Source organism: Nelumbo lutea, chromosome 3 (genome assembly GCF_056320005.1).
Source record: "Nelumbo lutea isolate HS-2025 chromosome 3, American lotus-T2T, whole genome shotgun sequence".
Lineage (NCBI taxonomy): Eukaryota > Viridiplantae > Streptophyta > Magnoliopsida > Proteales > Nelumbonaceae > Nelumbo > Nelumbo lutea.
In genome coordinates, this window is record NC_142686.1 from 15,795,853 (window position 1) to 15,819,247 (window position 23,395).

The 23,395-nt window shown below is 39.3% G+C and overlaps 1 protein-coding gene across 1 annotated transcript; it reads right to left on the reverse strand.

The window, feature by feature from the left end:
* Positions 1–4,135: 4,135 nt before the first annotated feature.
* LOC148863171 (uncharacterized) lies at positions 4,136–6,817 on the reverse strand. Its single transcript, XM_088979844.1, has 3 exons — positions 6,014–6,817; positions 5,276–5,815; positions 4,136–4,757 (listed from the first exon to the last, which is right to left on the reverse strand). The coding sequence occupies exons 1-3, from the start codon at positions 6,603–6,605 to the stop codon at positions 4,474–4,476; spliced, it is 1,416 nt and encodes a 471-aa protein (XP_088835970.1). The 5' UTR covers positions 6,606–6,817; the 3' UTR covers positions 4,136–4,473.
* Positions 6,818–23,395: the final 16,578 nt, after the last annotated feature.

A 23,395-nucleotide genomic window follows, 5' to 3' on the forward strand; every position in this document is an offset into this window, starting at 1 on the left:
GTATTGTTATTGTGCTAAACTCAAATATGTGGGAGGAGGGGGGGAACCGTGATAAGTAAAGCAGATTTTATTGATGGTTAGTGCATTGAAAAAGCACAAGCAGAGGAGGCAACATTTCCTAAATGGGCTTGAAATTGATTCTTCTTTAAGTTCACAAAATTCATAAATTTTCACCATCTTTAATTTACCACTTACTGAGTAACATAACCTAGTCCAAAAGCTTTTCAGTGATCAAAATAAAGCAATCTATACACACAGAGACATGCAACGCTACACGTAAAGCTAAGATTTTATCATACCAAGTTTGGATTTTTATCTTAACAAGTTTGGCAGTTTGTGCCCAACATGCTTTGAACACTATCACGTGTCAGACTGCGAACCAATATGGAGGTGATGTTATCTAGTTCTGGGACAAGGTGACAGTGCACGAGAAAGAGTAAGTTGCACAAACAGCATTATGAGACCACCATAAAAAGCAATATGATGTGTAAGATTTTGGATTCAATTCAGATGAGTTGGATGCTGCTCCAACTGTAATAACATGTGAAAGTTAATATACCATGTACCCTCAAAATGTAGAAAATTGCTTGTTGCCAATGCATCCAGAGTCCACACCATGACCATTGTCCAGCTTAGCCAGATTGAAGTTTCATTCAACAGGCAATTATAGAAATAGAGGACAGGAGTGGATCCAGAGTCTACAGCCAGGGCCATGGACCCTTTTTAGAAAAGCATCGTGTAGGAATGTTTTGTCTCATCGAACAGTGGATTCAGTTCTAGCTGTAGAGCCTCCTTCTAAGCTATCAAAGCTTGCCATCATTCCCAATGTCATTATGTTCCAAATATATCACCTCTAATATACATTTCGTGTCAAGTTGTTATTTCCTGTTCCTGAACTTTAATTCCATATTCACAAGGAATTGTTATGTCAACATTGTGATTGGAGGAAAGATGTTGGCTCTCCTTTGTATTATCTAATCAGGAGGAATCAAATCGTAGCATTGTATCCTCATATGGTGGCAAAGTTTTGGTCATCCAATGAATTCGTGCTTTCAATCTGGATGGTCCAATTGATGTCCCCACCCCCCCAGGTTTTATTGTCACTTAATGTTCTTACTTTTGTCATCCAACTATCCAAGGGAAGGAATTTTTCTTTCTTTTTTGTCAAGAGCAGTTTTCACCGATGAAACTTTCAAGGCAGTTGGAACCCAATTTGCAGTGAGACGGACCCATACAGTCAGAAGCAATCGGAATTTCTGCCAGTACAAAGTTCGTCCTCTCCAGCATGCTGACAGAGCAGGAACTGGAGGCAGCTTTTGCATCTCAGAACGAGAAACCTCAGTTACAGTGGTTACGATTTTAGATAATGGGTGATGTTTGGGTTTAAATCCAACTTGAACGGACTGAATTTAAACTGGGTTAGGCAGTTGGTAGTCATCTGGGGGAAGAAGCTACTCCTGCCCCCAAATAGATAAAATAAATCGAAGGAAAAATTAATGGGGAAAGGAAAAAACTGTCGACGACAGAGCCTATCTCAATTTTGTTTTGGATATGGTGTAGATACTGATTCTCAAGGAATTGTAATTCCCACGGTTGTTGTGTTCCGGCTCCAAATCCATACTTGTAGAATTCAAATAACTAGAGGGTTAGCCTTCAATCCCGTGTTGTTTGACATTGAGCATCACAGATTCCCTAGAAGTTCACTTCAAATCCGTGGAATTGGAATGAGAAACTTCCACTTCCTGCCTTTATTAAATAAGGGTACCGTTTACTGTATCATCAAACATTCAAACTTTTGAGCTTCCCAAGACCCAAGAGCACCGAGACTAGCTAGCTAGCCAGATCATCCAACAGTTACTCTGGCCAAAGAAAATGAAGATGACCCAGTAGAGGTAGAGGTAGCCAGCATGCTCTATAAACTATATATATGAATATGATGGATACCTGACATTGAAAGTCCAATGTTATAACTTAACCGGACAGGCGGACACCATTTTCGTCCATCCAACTCATCTCATCTCCAGATTCATTAAGTGGTTCATACTGGGGTTGCAGTACACGCCATAGATCTTGATGATCAGTACACGCCATGGATGATGATGGAGCTGTGAAGTTAAATGTTAGAGCTCTTAAATCCTAATTCAATGATGCCCCTGGTTCTATCAGGTGACCGTGAACCAGTCAACATTTGGGTTTTGCTTGTAATAGTAATAGACTTTGATCTTATCCACCTAATTTAATTAATAATAATAATAATAATAATAATAATAATAATAATAATAATTGTGAATTTGTGATGGAAATGGATATTCAGAAGAGGATGTACTATAACACTGAGCAATGACAGCAAATATAACGAGTTGATGAAACTCTTGGAAATTTCTCCCTGGCAAACCTGATATACATGCTACAAGACAAAGCTGCTGGACTGGATATGTCATTTTTTATCATGGGTCCCATCCCATCTTTAACTCTGTGGGGCGAATAAATCCCAGAGTTGCATAAACTGGTTGTTTCTTTAACTTTCATCCATATCTCATCATGAATTTCTATTTGGGGGATTCACAATGATTCCACTGTTGTGTTGAGCTTTGGAGAAAGCTCCGGTGGAGGTGTCCAATTAATTCATCTGGATGGTAATTGATTATGAATTCCGAAAATATGAAGTTTGAGAGGAGTCGGGGAGAGAAGAGAGAAGGCGTAGCTCATTTTTGCCTGCTTGAGAGTTGAGAGCAGTTACTGTCAGCGATGCATGCAAGAAAGTTGGTGTTCAGAAGAATCTGTCCCCCCCTTCCCCCTTCCCCCTTCCCCCCCTCCAAGTTTTATTTTATTTTCTTTTGCCAGACTCGTTGGAAAAGGACGTTTTTGAAAAGTCCCATGTCTTTCGTTATTGTGTTTCTGTTCCACTGTTACCATCCTCGAATCCTCTACAGTTCTACTCGTAGCACTGGGTCAATACATTTCACAACGTCAGCTCTGTACACGTGGGCACATCAGTCTGACCCGGGGCATTTTGACAAGCCCAGTGTCGTCCGGTTCTTTCAGAGGATTCGGCGTTCCTGTTACCGACCCCCCTCCCCATTCATCATCATCTCTCTTTCTCTCTCTCGTCTCCAGTCCTTACAAAGATTTTAAAAAAAAAATTCATCTAAAGTACGGTCGTCCAAGTTCGTATGTGGAAATCGAAATTTTGATGGTATTAGTGCATGAAACAGGTCTGATCCATGATGCTTGGACCGGATTTAAGCTAAAAAAATATTGGTTGAGTTTTGAGAGACCTCGGCATTGAGTCGGTAGATCCGATAACTGAGGCAGAGGGTTTACTGAATCCTGGTTAGGCGCTTAGTACGTAACAGGGCTGCATATGAGCTGGCTGGGTCTGGACTCTGGATGTATATGTATACCAGCACTTGTATTTTCGAGTAGGAACTGATTTCTACTTTTTTCTATCTAGGCTCTTTGTATGCAGAACAGCAGAGCTGCAGAAGGATCCCCTCCCATGGGCTATGGCCCTAAGAAAAATGAAAATGAAATTGAAATAAATAAAAAAACAAAGAATCGACAATAAAGATATCGGGGCCCAATACGAACCATCATCCATGCTTTGATTTGCACCATTTCTGTAACTCTGTTCTGTTTGGCCTGAAGCGAGCAAAGATTTATTATGATATCTATCCTTTAAAAGAATGGTCAAGCCTCTCTCTGGCAAGAGCATTTGTCTTTCGCAGTCTTATCTTTATTTCTTCAATTCGTTTATTATTAACTATTGGGAGATGGGATCGCATGGTAAGTCGTTGTACGTGAACAGTTCACAGAAGATTGAAAGTTGTAACTCGTTCGGAGGTTTATTTACATGCCTCAAGTCTAGTGACCCAGATTGCCATGGAGAATTTTATATTTAATTAAACAGACATTCTGTAGATCTAATGGGATAGACTTTTGTTTCCTAACAGGTGCCACCAGTCGAGTTTAACGTTAAATGCAGTCAATATCAACTAGTCTTGTTTTTTACCCAAACACTTGATTCAGTTTATATTTTGGTCCTTTCCTAAAACTTCTTTTTCAATTTTGTTTTATTTTGTTGTCTCCTTCTTTGGGGGTATAAAATATTAAACCTATTCTGTAGGAGACCCAATAAAATGTTAATTAAGAAAGAAGTAAGTTGAAGTAGTATGATGTTTGATTGTACACAAATGTTCTAAAATTATTCTTCTACTTTTTAAGGGCTCTCTCATCTCATGATTCTCATCTGAGGTGGTGGATTACAAGGAAATTTCATCGGAAGGGTCGTTCCAAATTAAGGATTATATTATTCATGATTTCTCTCCCCCTACAAACTGAAGATCTTTTCTTCTTCCTTTTCGTACCTTGAGTGCCACTATAGAGCCCCTTCTTTGAAACACTGTTCAGTTTCAGCTTTGATTTCTCCTGGTCTCAGAGACTCCTTTCTTTTTCCCGGGCATTCTCTTCCCTTCATGTGGCTCCAACCCCAAGAAAGTCTATAAATGGAGGTGAAATGGTGCTCTCAAAATGGCTGGCCGGGTTGTTGTCTGCAGCAGATGATGATGGTTCAGTGACTGAGACGTGGGATGTTGAAGTTGTCGAGTCCGAGAAACAAGAAAGCTGATACTGGTTTGACTGTTGCATTGGCATCATCATTGGAGGGTGGCTGGTGTAGAACCCAGTGAGGGTAGAATCATCGCTTGGTCTATCCCAAGGCCTGTTCTGGCCGTAAAAGCTGGTCATGTTATTGGGACCTGAAAGAAAAAACACCCAATCACAAAGATGAACAAATCTCAGAAAACAAATAATGATCAATAATAGAAATAAGGATAACGATGCTGATGATGAAGATGACAGATGGTAATCAGTTTGTTTGTCATACAAGTATAGAAACAAAAACAAAAAAAGGGTTGATATTGAAGCCGATTTTGGTTACAAAATACCCAACCAAAGAAAACATTTTAACATAGAACCTGAACTTGTACTGGGTATGATGATGCTGATGATAACCACTTTGTATATCGTTTCAAAATGAAAAAAGGGAGTTGATAGTTGTAGTGATTTAGTTTGCAGCGTCACAACCTAAAAATATTAAGATAACAGAAGTAGTTTAACCAGAACTTTTAGTGGGTCGCAGTCTAATTAAGTAGACAATATATCAATCGAGTTGTTAAATGAAAACTGCACAGAAGTCCAAATTCACAGAACAGAAAAAAATAATAATAAAATAAAATTTAGTAGTTGGAATGAGGGATGATGAAAAAGGACATACCAGAGAAGAAATCGAAAGGGACTTGATCCGAGCAGTATGCACCATGAGGCGGGAAAATTTTCCTGCTCGAAGAACCAAGTAGCAAATCTCTGGAACATGAGACTGAATCTTCTCCACCATTGGTCATGTTTGCCAAACCATTCGAGCCAGCAATTCCACCACAATAGATAGCTCCAAATGGGAAGGCAGAGTGGTTGTTGAAGTCACCATTACATAGATTTAAGGAGTTAGAATCTGTTCTTGTGGATGTATCTCTGCAGACAAAATTTGCAGGCTCTTCCAACCTTCTGCTAACAGTTTGACTAAGCTTTCTCCTCCTATAAGCATTAGACTGTTCTCTGTATTTCCTCGCCATTATAACATGCCAATGGTTCTTGACTGCATTGTCAGTCCTCCCGGGGAAAAGCCTTGCGATCATGGCCCATTTGTTACCATACAATCTGTGAGCAGCCATTAGCCTATCTTCTTCTTCTTCAGTGAAAGCTCGTCTGTTGATCCTAGGGTCCAACTGGTTAAACCATCTTAATCTGCAACTCTTACCTTAGAGCCCAAAAGGGAAAAGAGACAATTCAAAGAACAGAAAAAAAAAAATAAGAAAAAAAGAGGAAATTTTTGAAGAAAACAGAATAAAAATGTATTCAAGCCACAAGAGAACTTTGATTTAGTAAAAGAAGATTCATTTGTTTTTGTTTTACAGGTGGTTTTACAATGTTCTTTTACTTCCCGGTATATTCTTACCTGATCTTCCTTCCAACTTCTCTGCTATAAGGTTCCAATTCTGAGGGCCATAAAGAGCAACAAGTTCCTTGAGCTTAGTGTCCTCTGCAGGCCTCCAATGCCCTCTGGCACACAGTTTGGATTGCCCACAATCTATTTCCTTCCCATTCACTGAATCCGCATTTGGGTTCTCTTCATTAAAGTTGTGCTTGTTGTTGTTGTCTTGCATGACAGCATTGTTTTCTCCAAACCCATCACTGGATTCAGAGCCTTTAGAATCATCTCCCTCATTGTTGTGGGGGTCCTCCAAGCTGCTGTTGGTGCAGTTTCCCATAAAAGGGAACGCCCAACCACCTCTCCTGTTATCCTTCTGGGAGCTTTTACCATCATAACTCTCTTGGGAAGCATACTTGGGATTGATGGAAAGAGAACCTAAATCTGCAAACACCCCCATTGAAGAAGAAAGAGGAGAGGAAGAAGAGGTAGTGGTGGTGGTGGAGTTACTGCTAAAACCAGTCGAGTGATCTGGTGCATACATGTTATAGTCCTTGGTCATACCATCATTTTCTTGGTGACGGACGATTTTGCTGAACTGTTGCAAGGTCAGCTTCATGGCCAGAGAGGAAAAACTAAAAAATTAAAAGAAAAAAAAAATGAGAAGAGAGATCGACAGAGATTGAAGGGAGGGGGAAGGAGTTGCAGAAGAGAGAAAAAAACTTGAAACAGCAATAGCGCTTTAACAGAAACCCACACGGCTTCTCATCTCTTGACTCTTTTAGAGGAGTTTATAATCCTGACTGACCGTCTGACCCTGACCTTTATTTCATTTTTTTTTTACCAGTCTTCTCTTTTTAGTTTTGGTTTTTCCATTTTTAACAACCCAACATCACTCACACGTGTGTATGTCATCTCATTTCACGCGTGAAAGCTGAGAGAAGTCTCTCTCTCTCTCTCATATTGTCTCTCTCTAGCTTGACAAAAAAAACACTACTGTGCTGTCTGCTAGCTTGGGCCTGCAGAGGCCTAGACACCTTTCTTTTCAAGAAGGGAAGGGGGGGAGGGGGGGAGTGGGGCTGGGGTTTGGGTGGGGCTTGAGGCTTGACACAACATCTCCTGTCAACCCTAGTGAATAACATCTCAATCTCAATCTCCATCAGTCCTTAACTTGAGATAGTTAACCTGGGTTCCACTTAACCACCTGAAGGAGACTCAACGATAACCCCCCCCCCCCACCCCACCCCACCCCACCCCACCAACAAATGACAAAGAATACATGTTCTTCTTCACTAATAATAACCGTCCAAACAGGCATGGAGCTCATGTCTATTAAACCCCACCAGCTCTTTTGTCCCTTTTCTGGATTTTCACGTATTAATTAACACAGTATACTTAAATTTTATTGTTCTAGCCATTTTGGCAAAAACTTTTGTTCCCTCCTGAAGGAGTGAAGGAGAGAAAGGAGAACAAAAAGCCAATCACTCATCTCCTACATAATCTTAAACTTGACTGAAATTTGTTTCAAATTAAATTTGAAGGGAGAAGAGTTCTTCCCATCGCTAGCAATGTACCCTGGTGTTAAGCTAGGCATTAAATAGTCTGGGTCCCATTGCAAGACTTCAATCACTCTTCAGTCCTCTCTTAACAGGACTGGTATCAGGACCCGTATCTCCATTTAATTAAATTGGTTCATGGGATTTGTTCATCAAAAGCAAGTCACTTTCAACATCCCTTGGTATTCCACCCAAATTTCTTAAAAGGAAGAAGATAGTAAAACTGAACTGATCAAAGGAAGATAACTGTATATTCCTACCAGACACCACCAGTGAAAGGATTGTATAGTTTCATGCAAGATGTCCTTGGCCTGCACTCAACATGCACATATATGACATGTGTATTGTTGAATTTTTTAACTCATCCAAATTTCAGTTTTTAATTTTCACCAACCTGAAAATCCAATGGTAGACGTTTCATTTAACGAGGTCACAGTGCAACAGGAATGTACCATCTTTTGCTGCGAAGAGCTGAGCACCACTTCAGTCAAAAAGCTTTGAAACTTGGCTACTTATGGAAATCAACCTAACTAAAACAGCCCAACAAATGAAAAAAAAAAAACAAAGATGAATTAACCATCTCATTTGCCTCGAAACCGAAGGACCTTCCTGTAGACCGCAGGTCCCAACGAGAGATGGCATTTGTAATTCTGTATTTCCCTATTCCTAGACCAAGTAGTCTCTAGTCTCTAGTTGTTGTACTTGTTATATCGTTAAGGGGTGCATGCATGCAATTCTGAACATGCTTACTGAAGCTTTTGGGTGATTTGATGTAGAATCAGCTCTTTGATTTATGGAAGATTAAAGCTAAATCAAAATATGCCCAGTGAACAAACCATCTTTAGTTCTTTTTACTACTCTTACGCCTTCTTAGCTGAGTGGGTGCGCGTGTTGCCCAAAACCACAGATTGTTTAACTTAATATGGTTAATTTGCACTGACCTGAACCTAATCAATCATGTTTACCTTTACCAAAAGGAAATGATATATATTTTGAATCTAATCATCACTTATCTATAACAAAAACACAGTTTGTTTGAACTTTGAACCCGATGGGTTGTTAGTTGGTTATCATAAGTGAGCAATAAATCTGGGTTGGTTTCTTTCCCAGTTCACCATATATATATATATATAGAGGTTCTACTTTCAATGATGAATTAAAATGGAAAAAATTACAAAGGTCGTACACTGAAACTGTTAGATCTAAAGTTTCTCATATATTTGTATACCAATTATATGTGGACGGTGGACCTTGGACCAATATCATCATATGGATTAGTTAAGAGTTATGGCATTGTTGGCAGGTGGAGGAAGAGATTTTCTTCAGACAAGAAGAAGAGATAATTGGGTCTCCCAACTACAAAGACCACCACTGAAAACTGAAAGAAAAGCAAGAAAGGAAACGTGTGTTGACAAGTAATTTGCTTGGGAGAATCTATTGCTCCCATCATACGATATTCACCTTTCTAGAGTGATCAAGCAAAAAATTTCCTCTCATTCCCACGTATATCATCCCTCCCATCACTTGCATGTGAGGACTATCAGTCACAAGTAGTTGCTTATTGCAGCAGACCTGATAGATTGATTGTTGGGACAAATATCATGAATGGTTGCATTGATCCTTGATTAATATAATAGATCTAGAGAAACAATATGAATTATTTGACGAGATAACCTTTTTTGTAAAAGAGAAGGATGCCTGTCCATCTGGGCAATCAATTTACTTTACCAGGAGCCACAGATCGATGCATGTATGGAAGTGAAAGATTTAAGATGGGTAGGTGATGTGGATGGCCCACCATATAAAGGGTAGAGCTGCTCCATAAGATTCTGTTGTTGCATGGTGGTGCTCTCTGATTGACCCTTTTCTGTTGCAGCTATTGGGTACTAAGTCCTCCAAAACGAGACAAACCCAACCCTAGCTTAAAATGGGGTTCCCAATCCAGAGCCTAAAGTTGCAGAGAGAGAACATGAATAGAAAGGCTTTTAACCTTAGGACTTGAGAGAACGCAGAGATCAATTGCTTATGGCCTTTCCTACCACACTTGTTCATGAGCTAGCGGAACCCCATTACCTAAACCATGTGCTTCCAACTTCCAAACACCGAACCTTAACACTAAAACATATATTATATAGACTTGCAACAATCCAAAACCCAAATTCTTCATTACACTTGATTTGTGGGGGCAACAATTATTATATGCTATTATCAGTATGACTACAAGTCCAAGGCAAGATATCGAATCAATACATCATCAACCCAGTAAGAATTAATGTAAGATGCATTAGAAGGAAGGAGTTCCTGTCTCACTGGATGGATGCATGCATTTGGCTTTGAGTCATCAGTAGAATCTGACTCCACATTGGACGGTTGCCACTGAGGGCTCATACGTCATACCCATGAAAGAAAAGCACAAACCATTACTAATGAAACCTGGATTTGTGACGGTTTGAACTTGAAATTTTCAACATCCACACGCCACAAACATAGAGGCCAGGCCACAGTTCGGCCCTACCACCTGGTTGGTAGAAGTCTCCATTGTGGGCAAAGGCGGGCAAACCTTGGGCTTGGACTTGGACTTGGACTTGGAGTGAGAAAGGATAATTAAAGAAAGAAAGAACGGGATATGTATAAGAAAAAGAGAAAAACAAACAAACAGTGGGCCAGGATGGACCATTTGGAAGGGTGTTAACCCTACCATTGCTCTTAAATATTTGTCTCAAAATGAACCAGAATGGTACTAAAGCCGTAGTAGTACTCAACGCTCCAGCATGACATATTTAACAACCTAAGACCCATAAATTAATGTTGAAGTGTTGATAACCTACCAAGCGCAATGCTTTTAATGTTCTACAGCGTATTCTTGGTGGGGTTTTGTCTCCCTTTTTTTTTAAAAAAAAAAAAACCTAATAGCTAACTTTTCTCCGTCTCCTCCTTTGCAGTTTTGAAATACATATATGTCATCTTCTCAGCTGCCTGTTGGACAAAGTAGAACAACATTTAGATAAAGACCCATCTCCTGATGTGAGGTAGATCATCAGCATGAGTCATGAATCCATCTGTATACATCTGGGTCATGATGAGAGAAAGAGAAAGAGAAAGAGAGGAAACTGGTTTTCCAAATTTTAGTAACAATATTTGGGAAACAAACAAACAATAAGTGAGCAGATCATGGAATGAAGTCTAGTAATAACGGGTATTGTAAGCAGCAGGGTGAAGTCACAGGTAGTACACTGCACAGATATGTACACAAAAACACCAGCTACAACTCTACACAAGACTCAGATGAAGTAATAGCTCACAAGATATAGCTAGGTAATGTACACAGTAGTACTAGAGACAGCTAGAAAGAGAAAAGAAGGAACCTTGTTCACACAACAATAGGAGGTTCCTAACCATTGGATTGGAGTTTGATGAGTGAGTGCCAAAATAAGATGGGTTTTGGTTGTTTGGCAGATCGCCATGCGACAATATATAGCATCAGTGAGCCAGTTACTTGTCAATGCTGGCCGTGGCCGGGGATCAAAATAAAAATAGGTGAAAAGTTATATAAGGCGAGGGTTAATGTTGATTTCTGTAAGTCATCCCAAAAAAAGGGATGGATGGACGGAGCTCACGATCCACATATGGATAATAAAGGTAGGGCCTGGGGGTGGGAGGGGGTTGGACTGCATAAGTTAACACAGTCCGTAGAAAGAGATGACCTCATTGATATTTAATACTATAAATAGATAATAAAGATGATGTTTTCACTCTTTTTCATGGTTTACAGGACGTCAACAGCGCATATCAAAAGGGTAAGCCCTGAGACTAGTCTTGATTTTTTAACTTTTCTGAGCCCCAAAGTTGCTGTCTCTCCACACCTCCACCTCCCAATAACCCCAAGTCTTCCACGGTACTTCAGCCAGTGAGCCAAAGAGAGAGAGTGAAAATGGGATGGGGGCGAGGGAAGATATTGAATTTAAACGAAAAGGGTTGTACAACATAATGGAGATGAAAGAAGTTATATAACTGTACAGATGGTGGCAGGAAGAGAGACGGTGGGGGATGGAAGCGGAAGGACAATTTTGATTTTGTTGAGATTTCCTGGCATTGATTGGGGAAGAGACAGAACTTCGCTAACACAGAGGGAATTGTTCTCTCTCTCTCTCTCTCTCTCTCATGTAGTCATGTATCCATTCCAAGCAGAAAAAGTGAATGTGCCCGTCCACGTGCAAAGACCTCTCGTGTTGTTACGAACAAACAAAGCAGGCCCAACGGTTCATCATCTATCTATCTTTGAACGTCAGTACTACTGCTTGGCTTTCAATGAATATATATTATATTATATATGACCACCTTATAAATAATAAGATGTGATTTACATCCACACTTGTACTACATTGTATTGTTACATCACATGTATGCTTTCTCTTTCACATAACCTAAGCTTCTCCTGCTCACCCGACGTGATGATATGCATTTGCACCCCCCCCTCTCTCTCTCTCTCTCTCTCCCCTCCCCACACACACACACAAGGACAGACAGACAGAGACACATATGTATGTACAGAGAGAGAGAGAGAGATTGGCACACTGCACAAAAAGTCACAAGCTCAAAGCGGTTTGAAGTTCTGAAGGTCTACCATGCATATAATTGCAAGCAGATTGGAAGTATAGCTGAGCTTCATCATCCTCGATGAACCATGTAGCATTTGTGGGCCAGGGTTGGAGTGTGATCAGTGCATCTGAATTTTATGTTTATGACCAGTTCCGAATCTGACTCACCTTTCCGGCCGGCTAACATTCAACCTACAATTTCCCCACCAATTCAGCAAAGCAACGTAGCATGGTTGGTTACATGTCAGCTAGCGATTATTATCGATCATGGACCTCAAGTTCATGTTAATTACTTAGTTTTTAATAATCAAACCAGCCCTTTAATTATATAATTTGGAAATTATCTCTCTTTATGGCAAGAAATCCCACAATCACAACCATATATAAGCAGTTTCCCATAATCTCAATTTACTCTACAGTTGTGAAGTTCTCGGATGGAAGAGCAGTGAGGTTACTAATTAAGGTGATCAATTATCATAAGGTCAGCGTATAAATCGGAAGTGCATGAACCGGGTTTATGTGAAATGGGTTAAGCTTCCAGCAAAGATATGACCAGGAATGAAACTCGTTCATTCCGATGAATATTTTGTTCTTGCACCAGACAATGAATATATTAATTTTTAAGAAAGAGACAACAACTACTCCTAAGTCCTAACTGCTTCAGAAGAAAATATAAAAGAATTTGGATTTTCGTATACAAACACTTGAATAAGAAAAAGCCAATGCCCCTGCAGCACCTAGCTAGAGCTAACCAGTCGTACCTCTCTACCAAAGGGAAAAAAAAAAAAAAAAGGCACACACACACACACAACACACTGATGAGAATGTGCTCTGAGAGAAAATTTTTGTAAGCAGTAAAAGTTGAAGACTTTTAATTATAACTAGTAAAAATTAAAACAACCAAATGATGCCTCAAACCTTACTCATCTTAACTGAAAATTTTAATACCTGTTCTTCTTATTGAAAACATGATTAAATTATACATAGTTCAAAATAAATCCCTAAAATCTCCTTGGTTTGCGAAAGATCATAATTTGATTCATCTTTCTCCTGGTGAGCTACTATAAACTTGAAAGCATGTGCGCAGTAGCAAAAAGAGCATAATTTGCTAGGCTTATTACTGAAAGAAAATCCTTCCTTTTCCATGAAATATGGGCACAGAGTTTCATGTTAGTATCAAGGTTTTTAAAATTGACTCGGAGAAAGAACCGGTCCAGGGTCCGGTTTTCGGTTGAACAATCACCCATTCTAACAAAAAAATAAAAAATAAATAAAAAAGTCAGAACAGTTCGAACGATTCAATCACCCAAATCAACTGTACATTTTTTTGCAAATGTCTGATTTTGAGAAAAAACAGAACCGGTCATATCTTATAAAAAGTTCAACTAAAAATAGCAGCCTTTTAACTCGAATGACTTTGAATGCTTCAGCATACATTAATAGAAAGTTGCATGCATGTAACAAGTAAACAACAATGACCCACCATTATATTGAATGGATCTTATCTAAGAGATTACACAAGGCAATATGATGAAAAAGATAAGAAAAAATAAAATAAAAACTATATATGTTGATTAACTAAAAATTACTTTGCAGATAGATAGATAATTAATAAAAAACAATCAGTATGTCTTCTTACATGCAAACTCCTTGATGGGCCAATTAAAACAAGTGAAAATCCATAGATTTCCCTTTCAACTGAAGTCAACAAAGAGGCAGAATCAAGAGATATGCTTCCTATCCATATTATTATTTTATTATGTTACATCTTTAATTTGGGTGATGTACATTAGCGTTAATCTAATATTTAAAGCTCTTCATATTTCATACAGGGGCATCTGACATATGTCCAATCAATAGTATCGATTCATTTAAATAGATCCTCGAAGGTCATTTCAAACAAGAAATACTTTCATCAGAAATTCACATTTACTCTTCTTATTGTCTAATTAATTCACTATTATTTTTCATTTAAACTGAACTCAGATCATTTAATTAGCATGCGTCACTGTGTCAGATTCAGATAGGGGGTGGCTTCAACGCACGATTTAAGTATTAGGGTTAAAATCTGATGAGGGCAGATTTGGCCTCCAGTGAAATTTTAACACGTGGCACCTCGTGACAACTAGAAAAACATCCAGCTAACAAATTTACGACGTTGGTGACCCACTCGGGCACCAGTCTGGCCGGCTTGGCGCGACCTGCGCGCGGCCTGACGCGCACCTGCGCGACCTGCGTGCGGTACACGCGACTTGCGCGGCACGCGCGTGCGGCCTGCGCGACCTGGCCGACCTGGACCAGCCTAGCGCATTATCCAGCCAAGGCGCCCACCGACGAACCTGGCCTAGACACTGACCCGCCGACTGACACAGGCGCCAGCTTGACGACCTGATCTAGACACTGACCCGCCGACTGACACAGGCGCCGATCTAACGACCTGGCCTAGACACTGACCCGCCGACTGACGCAGGCACCCCTCTGACAACCCGGCCCAGGCGCCGACCTGGCCGCCTGACACAAGCGCCAGCCTGACGACCTCGAGGAGTTCACCACCGTACCCCGGTTCTGACAGGATGCGACGAGTCTTACCGTTTGGAGGCTTTTCACCCACCTAACCCGCGAGGACTCCGGTATATAAAGACTCACCCCCCAAAGGGGAGGGGGAAGGAAAAAAGGGAAGTAACACTGCTCTCTAGCTCTCTCATATTATCTTCAAAGCTCTCTACAATAAGAGTGCTAACTTAAGCATCGGAGAGCCCCCACCGGGAAAATACCCCTGGGACCTCTGATTCAGTTCTCGCAGGTCCTTCAGCTCCCGCTGCCTACGAAGATGAGGAAAAGATGGAGTTCCCGGAGGTCCCTCAGCTCCCGCCACTTACAAGGAGGAAAAGATGGAGTTCTCGGAGGTCCCTCAGCTCCCGCCACTTACAAGGAGGAAAAGATGGAGTTCTCAGAGGTCCCTCAGCTCCCGCCACCTACAAGGAGGAAAAGATGGAGTTCTCGGAGGTCCCTCAGCTCCCACCACCTACAAGGAGGAAAAGATGGAGTTCTCGGAGGTCCCTCAGCTCCCACCACCTACAAGGAGGAAAAGATGGAGTTCTCGGAGGTCCCTCAGCTCCCGCCACCTACAAAGAGGAGGAAAAGATGGAGTTCTCGGAGGTCCCTCAGCTCCCGCCACCTACAAAGAGGAGGAAAAGATTCAGTTCTCGCAGGTCCCTCATCTCCCGCAGCCTACAAAGGAAAGAAGACCACCTCATGCTGAGGGCAGTCGAATTGCACTGCACCAGGGAGCTCCAGCATTCTCCAAGGCATCGGCCGCCTAGTAAGCAGTTCGCCACTAGGCAGTTCGCCACCAGGGAGTTCGCCACCAGGCAGTTCGCCCCCAGGCAGTTCGCCACCAAGGTAGTTCCCCCCAGGGAGTTCGCCACCAGGCAGTTCGCCCCCAGGCAGTTCGCCACCAAGGCAGTTCACCCCCAGGGAGTTCGCCACCAGGCAGTTCGCCACCAGGGAGTTCGCCAGGCAGTTCGCCACCAGGGAGTTCGCCACCAGGCAGTTCGCCCCCAGGCAGTTCGCCCCCAGGCAGTTCGCCACCAGGGAGCACCACCAAGCAGTTCGCCACTAGGCAGTTCGCCCCCAAGCAGTTCACCACCAAGGCAGTTCGCCCCCAGGCAGTTCGCCACCAGGCAGTTCACCCCCAGGCAGTTCGCCACCAGGCAGTTCACCCCCAGGCAGCTCGCCACCAAGGCAATTTGCCCTTAGGCAATTCACCACCAAGCAGTTCTCCCCCAGGGAGTTCGCCGCCAAGTAGTTCGTCACTAAGGCACGCCACCACCGGGACAAATAACGAGGTACTTAGCTAAAAAATTTTACATCACAAAACATTGGTACATGGCCGAAAACGATTACATCAAAATCCATCTCTTAATAATCTCTTTCAGTTTAAATCAGAAAAAGAAAGAGAAAGAAAGCAGCGAAGAAAAGAAACGAAACGTACAACAGTGACTCAGGTCCATAATCATGGACAAGGACATACATTGCAGTACATGTGCCCCACGCACACGTCGACCCAAACCAATCAATCAATTGGTCTTTTTTGGATGTGCTATCCATCCAAACATGACCGGACTCTGTCCCTCCCAATTATCTTTTAACCTTCCAATCTGGACTCAAATTTTGTTTATTATTATTAACTACTAAAAGTTTGTCTGATTAATTTTCTACCTAATTTCATTTCATCTCTTTCTCTCTCTCTCTAGATCTCTTCGTTGGCTTTGTTTTTAAAGTTGCAATACATCCGAAGCATGGATGCATATATGGATGGTTGGTTAATTAACAAGGTTGATGAAAGAATTGGTGGACCATGTCGAATGCTAAAATCCCAACACACCATGCCCTGTGTTTTCAGAACCATCAAACCATGATGTTAGCTTGGGTATCAACAACTTGAAAGTTCGGTGCGTGCACAAACATGGCCCCATCATCTGAATCTGAAACACCAAGATGAAATGAATGATGAATCAATGTGTCTGTGAACTCCGTCCATCATCATTGATGATACAGCAAGGAGTTATCATCTGTTTTTCTATTTATTTTTTATTTAATGTGAATGTATATGCATGTCATATTATGGTCTGGATACATTTGAGTCGATAATAAGCGGTATGCAGTCTGCAATATGAATTAACTTTCAACTACGCATGAGTAATAAGAAGGAAAACAATAAAGAGGTGATGAATGAGAATTATGTATTATATTGAAGCCTAGCTGGGAGAAAAGAAAGAGGAATTGGGTTGTTAGGGGTTGATCTTGATAGGGAGGGTTCATTGCATTAGATTAGACAATGACGTTTGTGTAACGCCAAAGATGCAGATAAAAAAGTTGAACAAAGCTACGAGCATCAGAATCACTTTTCAACATTTAAGGAAACCGTCAGAGATGGGTAATAGAACCTCTGTATTAACAATTATTTTAAAATACCAACATACCCTTGTCTTTTACCCACCCAACATTTTGATTTGTGATAACTAAACATGCATCTTCACTCATTTAACTGTTATTATCGGTCCTTTTCATGGAAATTCCAACCAAAATTCTCTCTCTCTTTTTTTTTTTTTTCTTTTCAAGATTCTATCTATCTATCTACGCTAAGCTGTAGATATATAGCTAGAGATGAAGCCTTCCCTCTCTTCCATCCATCCGTGGCCTATTATTATAACGTTTCTGATTTACTTGTCTCTCACACCCAGTCACAGGCCTTGATACTGTAAATCACAAACAAACAAACAAAGAAGAGTTGCTTCAAGTTTAAGACAAGTCATTGTGAATTGCATGAACGTGGGGCCATGAAATAATCTACCATACATGACACATCTGTACGAACATGGTGTTGTATCTCATGTGTCTGTCAGAGATGGCCTCATTAGCAACCAATGTTATGGATTTTCGGTCGCTTCTCGTCTCATGCATCCTGAATCATTCATTCACTCACCGACGCCTACATCTCCAACATTTTATGACCATTCGTTCAACCAACCACTAGTTTCCAACTACTGATCATTACCGATTTCAGGTTAGACAGGACTAAGGAGAGAGAGAGGGAGAGAGAGACCCACACTTTGCTTTTCTACGTTCCTATCGCTAGCTATATATAGCTCATACAAGGGAAAGGGATCCAAATTATGCCAAGCATTTCCCAGTTAAGTTCGTTTGCCCCAAGTGGGTTTCTCAAGTGTTCTAGTAGTGGAAAGCAATTAGATAGAGATGGAAAAAAAAAAAAAAAAACTAAGGAGCAACAGCAAGTCACGACATCGATCAGATTTCAGATGTGTGACGGGTAAACTAGCTATTAACTAACCTGATTTAGGGAGTCCATCTCTCCATCCACTGCAGACTGCAGTGGGCAGCGCCCCATGACAACAAAAAAACAAACTAGTGTGGGTCTTCGTGAAGGATCCTTCCACCCTATAATTATATAGCTTACTTACTCATATCTTTGTCCAAGCAAAAAGATAGAATAGTATGGGACCGGAGAAGACAAGATTCCCCAACCGAGGAAGAGATATCACAGCAAATTAAGAACTCCACACTGTTGCAAAACAAATGAGTATACGTAGCAGACAGAAATCAAACTCTTCCCCAAAAGATGATGCACAAAGGCAAAGGACTTGAAGGATTCCACATATCATGTAATGCCAACAAATGCTACAAAAACTGGGATGACGATGATGTAGACTATATATATCCAACAATATGTCTTTGCACAGACACTGTAGTAATTCTAGAGGGCAGACCTCAGGGGTAAAATGGGATTGTGTATCATCATGCAGAGACCCCAACAAAATTAGCTAATTCAATTCATAGTTTGACACAGTTGGAGCTCAGTCATCAAAATCTACTCCATATATAGTTTTCTTAATTAATTAGCTAACAGCCAACAGGTAGGAAGTAATGATTAACGGTCAGAAACAAGCTTATAAATACAGAGAGAGAAGATTCAATTCATTCAGTCAAAAAGGATTCTTTAACCCAAGGTGTCCCACTGTCCCCTGGTTTTTAATCTACTAAATTGATGGCTAGAGGACATACACCAAGCCTGACCATATCTTAACAGGCATCCCTTTCCCCCACCAATGTCCACTACTCAAACTTGGCTATGTTGGATTACTATCACTTGAAATAATGTTGCGAAGCCAGGAAGCATATCCTGCTCTTGTTTCTCACACCATTTCCACTTCCAACTGAGAGAGAGAGACCCACAACTGAACTATTCTCATCATGTACCTGTCCCGACGTAGATATTTCTGGAAAATGGTGAAAATACCCATCTATCTTTCCTTAGCTTCCTCCTACATTTTGTCTTTCTTTTTTCGTGCAACATAAAAGCAGCACAGTGAAGCACGTGAATAAAGAACCATATATACCAATATATAATTTTATTATTCACAGTGAAACTGATGGTTTGGATTATACGGCCTATGGTCTTACAATAATATGAGCTCCTAATTAATTAAATTTGGTGGGTCCAACAACTCAATAATTTTAGGTCCAGTGGTTTTTAGGACTTCCAGCTTCAAATATACCCTCAAATAATACAGAGTTAATGATAATGAGTTGAAGCTTTTAACTCAGAAAGCTTAATTCGTCATCAATTTGAACATATATATATATATATATATATATATATATTTCTGTAGCTCTCAAATCATCTTCCAGATATAATCTGATGCGAAATCCATTCGGCTTTAAATACGAACTCTGAAGAGCCGCAGTAAATTAAGAAAATTATATTAGGAAATAGAGCAACTCAAAGAAGAAAAGGATTTTATGTAGCTAGCTTATTGACCCTGTACCCATGTTCAGGAGAAATTAATGATCGACTTTTATTCTCAATTATGAAAAACAATAATGGCGAAGATAATGCAATTTTACTTAATAGCTTTTCTCAAATCTCGTGTACCTTGTATACATATTCTCCCTAAAAAATAGAGTTGTTTACATCAAGACCATATAAGACCATTCGGAGGGAGTTGATAATAGCAAATTAGTTTCATTCCCTCACATACTTTGTAGGCTACAGTATGTGTTATCTCATTTTTCCTGTCTATTTACATACATATGTGAGATTTTATATACATCAAAACATTTTAGTAGGTCTAATGCAACATCCCTATATATTTAAAGTGTTGTTTTTTTCTCTACACTCGAGGCTTTTGAATTTTGACATTATTATATATAATATTTTTTTAAATGTTCTTTTTTTCTACACCCTAAGCCTAAGGGTTGAGGTCAAATCATTTTTGACATTATTATATATAAAAGGACATAACTAATTATCATGCCTCAGAAAAATTTTTAATGCAAATGCAAATATGTACACTACATATTTACTCATTTTTTGGTTTATGAATGCAAACACTATTTACATTTTAAACCATTTTTGCATTCATCTTGTTTATTTGAAATCGATGCAAAAGTGTGGGCCCATCATTAAATGCTCCAACTATCTTATGCTTCAATGCATTAACTTTGGTCAAAAATTTAATGAACACAAAACTTTATCCAAAAAATAGGTACAATAATGCTCTAATCTCAGAATACCAAAGTGTCTGAAAATACATTTTTGCTCTGATAATCATTATTATTTTAAGTTTCAAACAAACGCTTGCAAACACGAACCTGGGTATATAAATACCCTAGTTCAACGTTTGTATCGCAAACAAACAAAGCCTTAGACTCAGTTTAGAAGGAGTGCAAATACCAATGCAAATGCATATTGCACCCTACAAATTTGTATTTATTGTCTTTCCAAAGTGAGCCTTAAATGTATAATTGTTGACATGATATATATAGCATCCATACATAACATATATGTTTACTGATGCATTATGCATATATAGTTGTATATATTCTACAAAAATACATATTCTTGTTTTTTTTTTGGTATTTACAAAAATACATATTCATATAATAAATGTTAAGTGGGGCTCATACTTTTCAACCCTAACCTAATCTTCAACCTGACCAAGGTCAAGCTAACCCAGCCCAAGCTTCAACCCTTAATATAATACGTTGATCTGTATTAATAATATAATAAGCTTTTGATCTGCAATATCTCTACCAGCAAAACCAAATTAATTAGTTTTGGCTTTTTATATCCAAGTCTTTTCTTTTCAAGAGCACCGATCTATTCTTGAATTTCCTTCACATAATAGAATAAGGAAATTCTATTTTTATTCAAAAAAAAAACACCACTATCCAACAAAAGTCGAACTTTAAATCCAACAGATTACCTAGGATCAAAACAAGACATGTTACAACAAAACCCTATGAAAACAAGCAGCTGGATCATCAGAGGCCAAAAGCCACTGTAAAATAAGGTACAACATAGTTTGCCAGATCACAATCAAATCCTCTGAGCAATCCTGCTCATTACAAACTTATCAAAATGAAAGGTGGAAACTCTTCTTCTATTTGGCAATTCGTAAATTGGACCACTGGACCATTTGGCCTTTTTATTTGTTGCTTCTTTCCCCTGACTATGCAGAAGATTTGTGATAGATTTTTTTCTTTTTTGTGTGTGTGTAAAAAGATCGGTAAATTTGCAAATGCTCTGGCAGGAAAAAAAAAAAAAAAAAACTCTTTCTGGCAAACATATGAATTCAACTAAGCTAAAAATCAAATGCAATTTTGTTTTTTTACATTAACAGAACAATATCTTTTCTCACCAATACATCTGCACAGAATCATTTCAAAGAGCTGTTTTAAGTTTTAACCCCATATACATCCTGCTGGACTCTGTAGTGACTAGAGACTGTCTTTTGAAATAACCAATAAACCCAGAAAAACATGATAATTGCCCCTCAAAAACATTTACTTTCTATATATATCCAATGACTAGAGAATTTGAGGCTTTCAAGCTGCTGGTAAATTAATCCAGGATAACCACAGCAGTTTACCTCCAGCTCCAGGTCTTCAATTTCAATTAATCCTGGAGTACCGCCTATTTTCCAGTTTCAATTAATCCTGGAGTACCCTCAGAGTTCCTCCAGGCTCCAGAATCATTAAAAAGATGCTGTGAGACCAAAAGAGAAAAGAAAAGGTTTATACTTAATTTATAGAAAGATACAGAGTACCAGGCTGGCGAAAACTTGAGGGAGAGGGTGGTCCACATTCCACAATGCAAATTACTTAATGGGATGGATGTTCAAAACTGCAATGGTCGTTTGACAAACAAAGCTCTTTGTGTTCAACTCGGAAAGCAGCAAACGTACAAGATTCTGGCATACTGTGCAAGACCACCGTCCATTATGGTCGGTAGCAGCTCTAGCCTCTATGTACGGGCTACGAGCTGATCTTCGTACGTACAGAACATTGTAATATTCTAATATAGTAGCGTCTTTATCTTTCTTTTGTGGTAACTCGATGGTTCCATTCATAGATACCGGACCGGCCAATCATGATACACCACATCAGCTCTATAAACATTGGGCCCATTAAAGATTTCTTTTTTCTTTATCTTCACAATCAATCCCACCCCCACCCGGGGGCTCGTTTGCAGTTGTAGGGTGTGTGCTGGGATGTTTGCTGTTTACGTTGGACAGCATCTCCTGTCCAGAGAGGGCATGGGAGTTAATTCTTCACTGATACACTTCCGCCATGTTTGGGAGTTCTTATGTTAAAAATAAATGTTTTTTCGAATAAATACTTATTTGTATTTGATATCCAATTTTTTCAAGTGTTTATATATTTTAAATTAGCACTTGTTTCATATTGGGTATTGGTGGTCTTTTTCTCCAATAATTACTTAAATAAGCAATGGTGATTCTTTTGTCCTTCAATTTCTTTCAAACTTTCAAAATACCCAATCCACAGTGAATGAATAAAAGTACTTTGGCAGAAGTATTCTTATAAAATTACTTTTCTAAAAGTGCTTTCATAAAAGTATTTCCACAAAAGTACTTTTATAAGTGGTTTCGTAAAACTGCATTTATAAAAGTGATTTCACAAAAGTACTTTCATTAAAGTGCTTCTATAAAAATACTTTCATAAAAATGCTTTTATAAAAGTACTTTTGCAAAAGTACTTTTATAAAAGTGCTTTCACAAAAGTACTTTCATAAAAAGTGCTTTCATAAAAATGCTTTTATAAAAATACTTTACTTTTGTAAAAGTACTTTTCATAAAATTACTTTTATAAAAGTGCCTTTGTAAAAGTGCTTTTATAAAAGGGTATAATTGGTATTCTAAAAATTTACCAAGGACAAATTTGGGTGAAATTTTGAATAAGTGCATATTGTATGAACACTTAAAAAAAATTGTAAATTTAGGCTTAAAAAATAAGCTCTTATTTTTAAATTAAGCACTTATTTCAGACTTATTTTCCAAATACCAACAAGTGATTGATAGTTCAAATAAGCACTTGTTTTTAAGCACTCCCAAATATGGCCTTAGGCCTGATTTTTCTTTTTTCTTCTTTTTTTTTTTGAAAAGATTGAGTTCAAAACACACATCTTCCATGTCTTTAAGTATAGTTGCTGAACTATCCATATATATATATATATATATATATATATATAGTTCTAATGTCTCCTCCACTCTTGTAATCTTTTGAATTAGGCTAAGTGCATCAACAAAAACATGTTTCTGTCAATCATTTTGAATCTTCAAAACCGAAATTGAAGTCTTTTTCTGGATCTGATATGACTGTGCTTGTGGAATTAATTCTGGGACTTGAAATTTCTATACATTTTGCAGTTG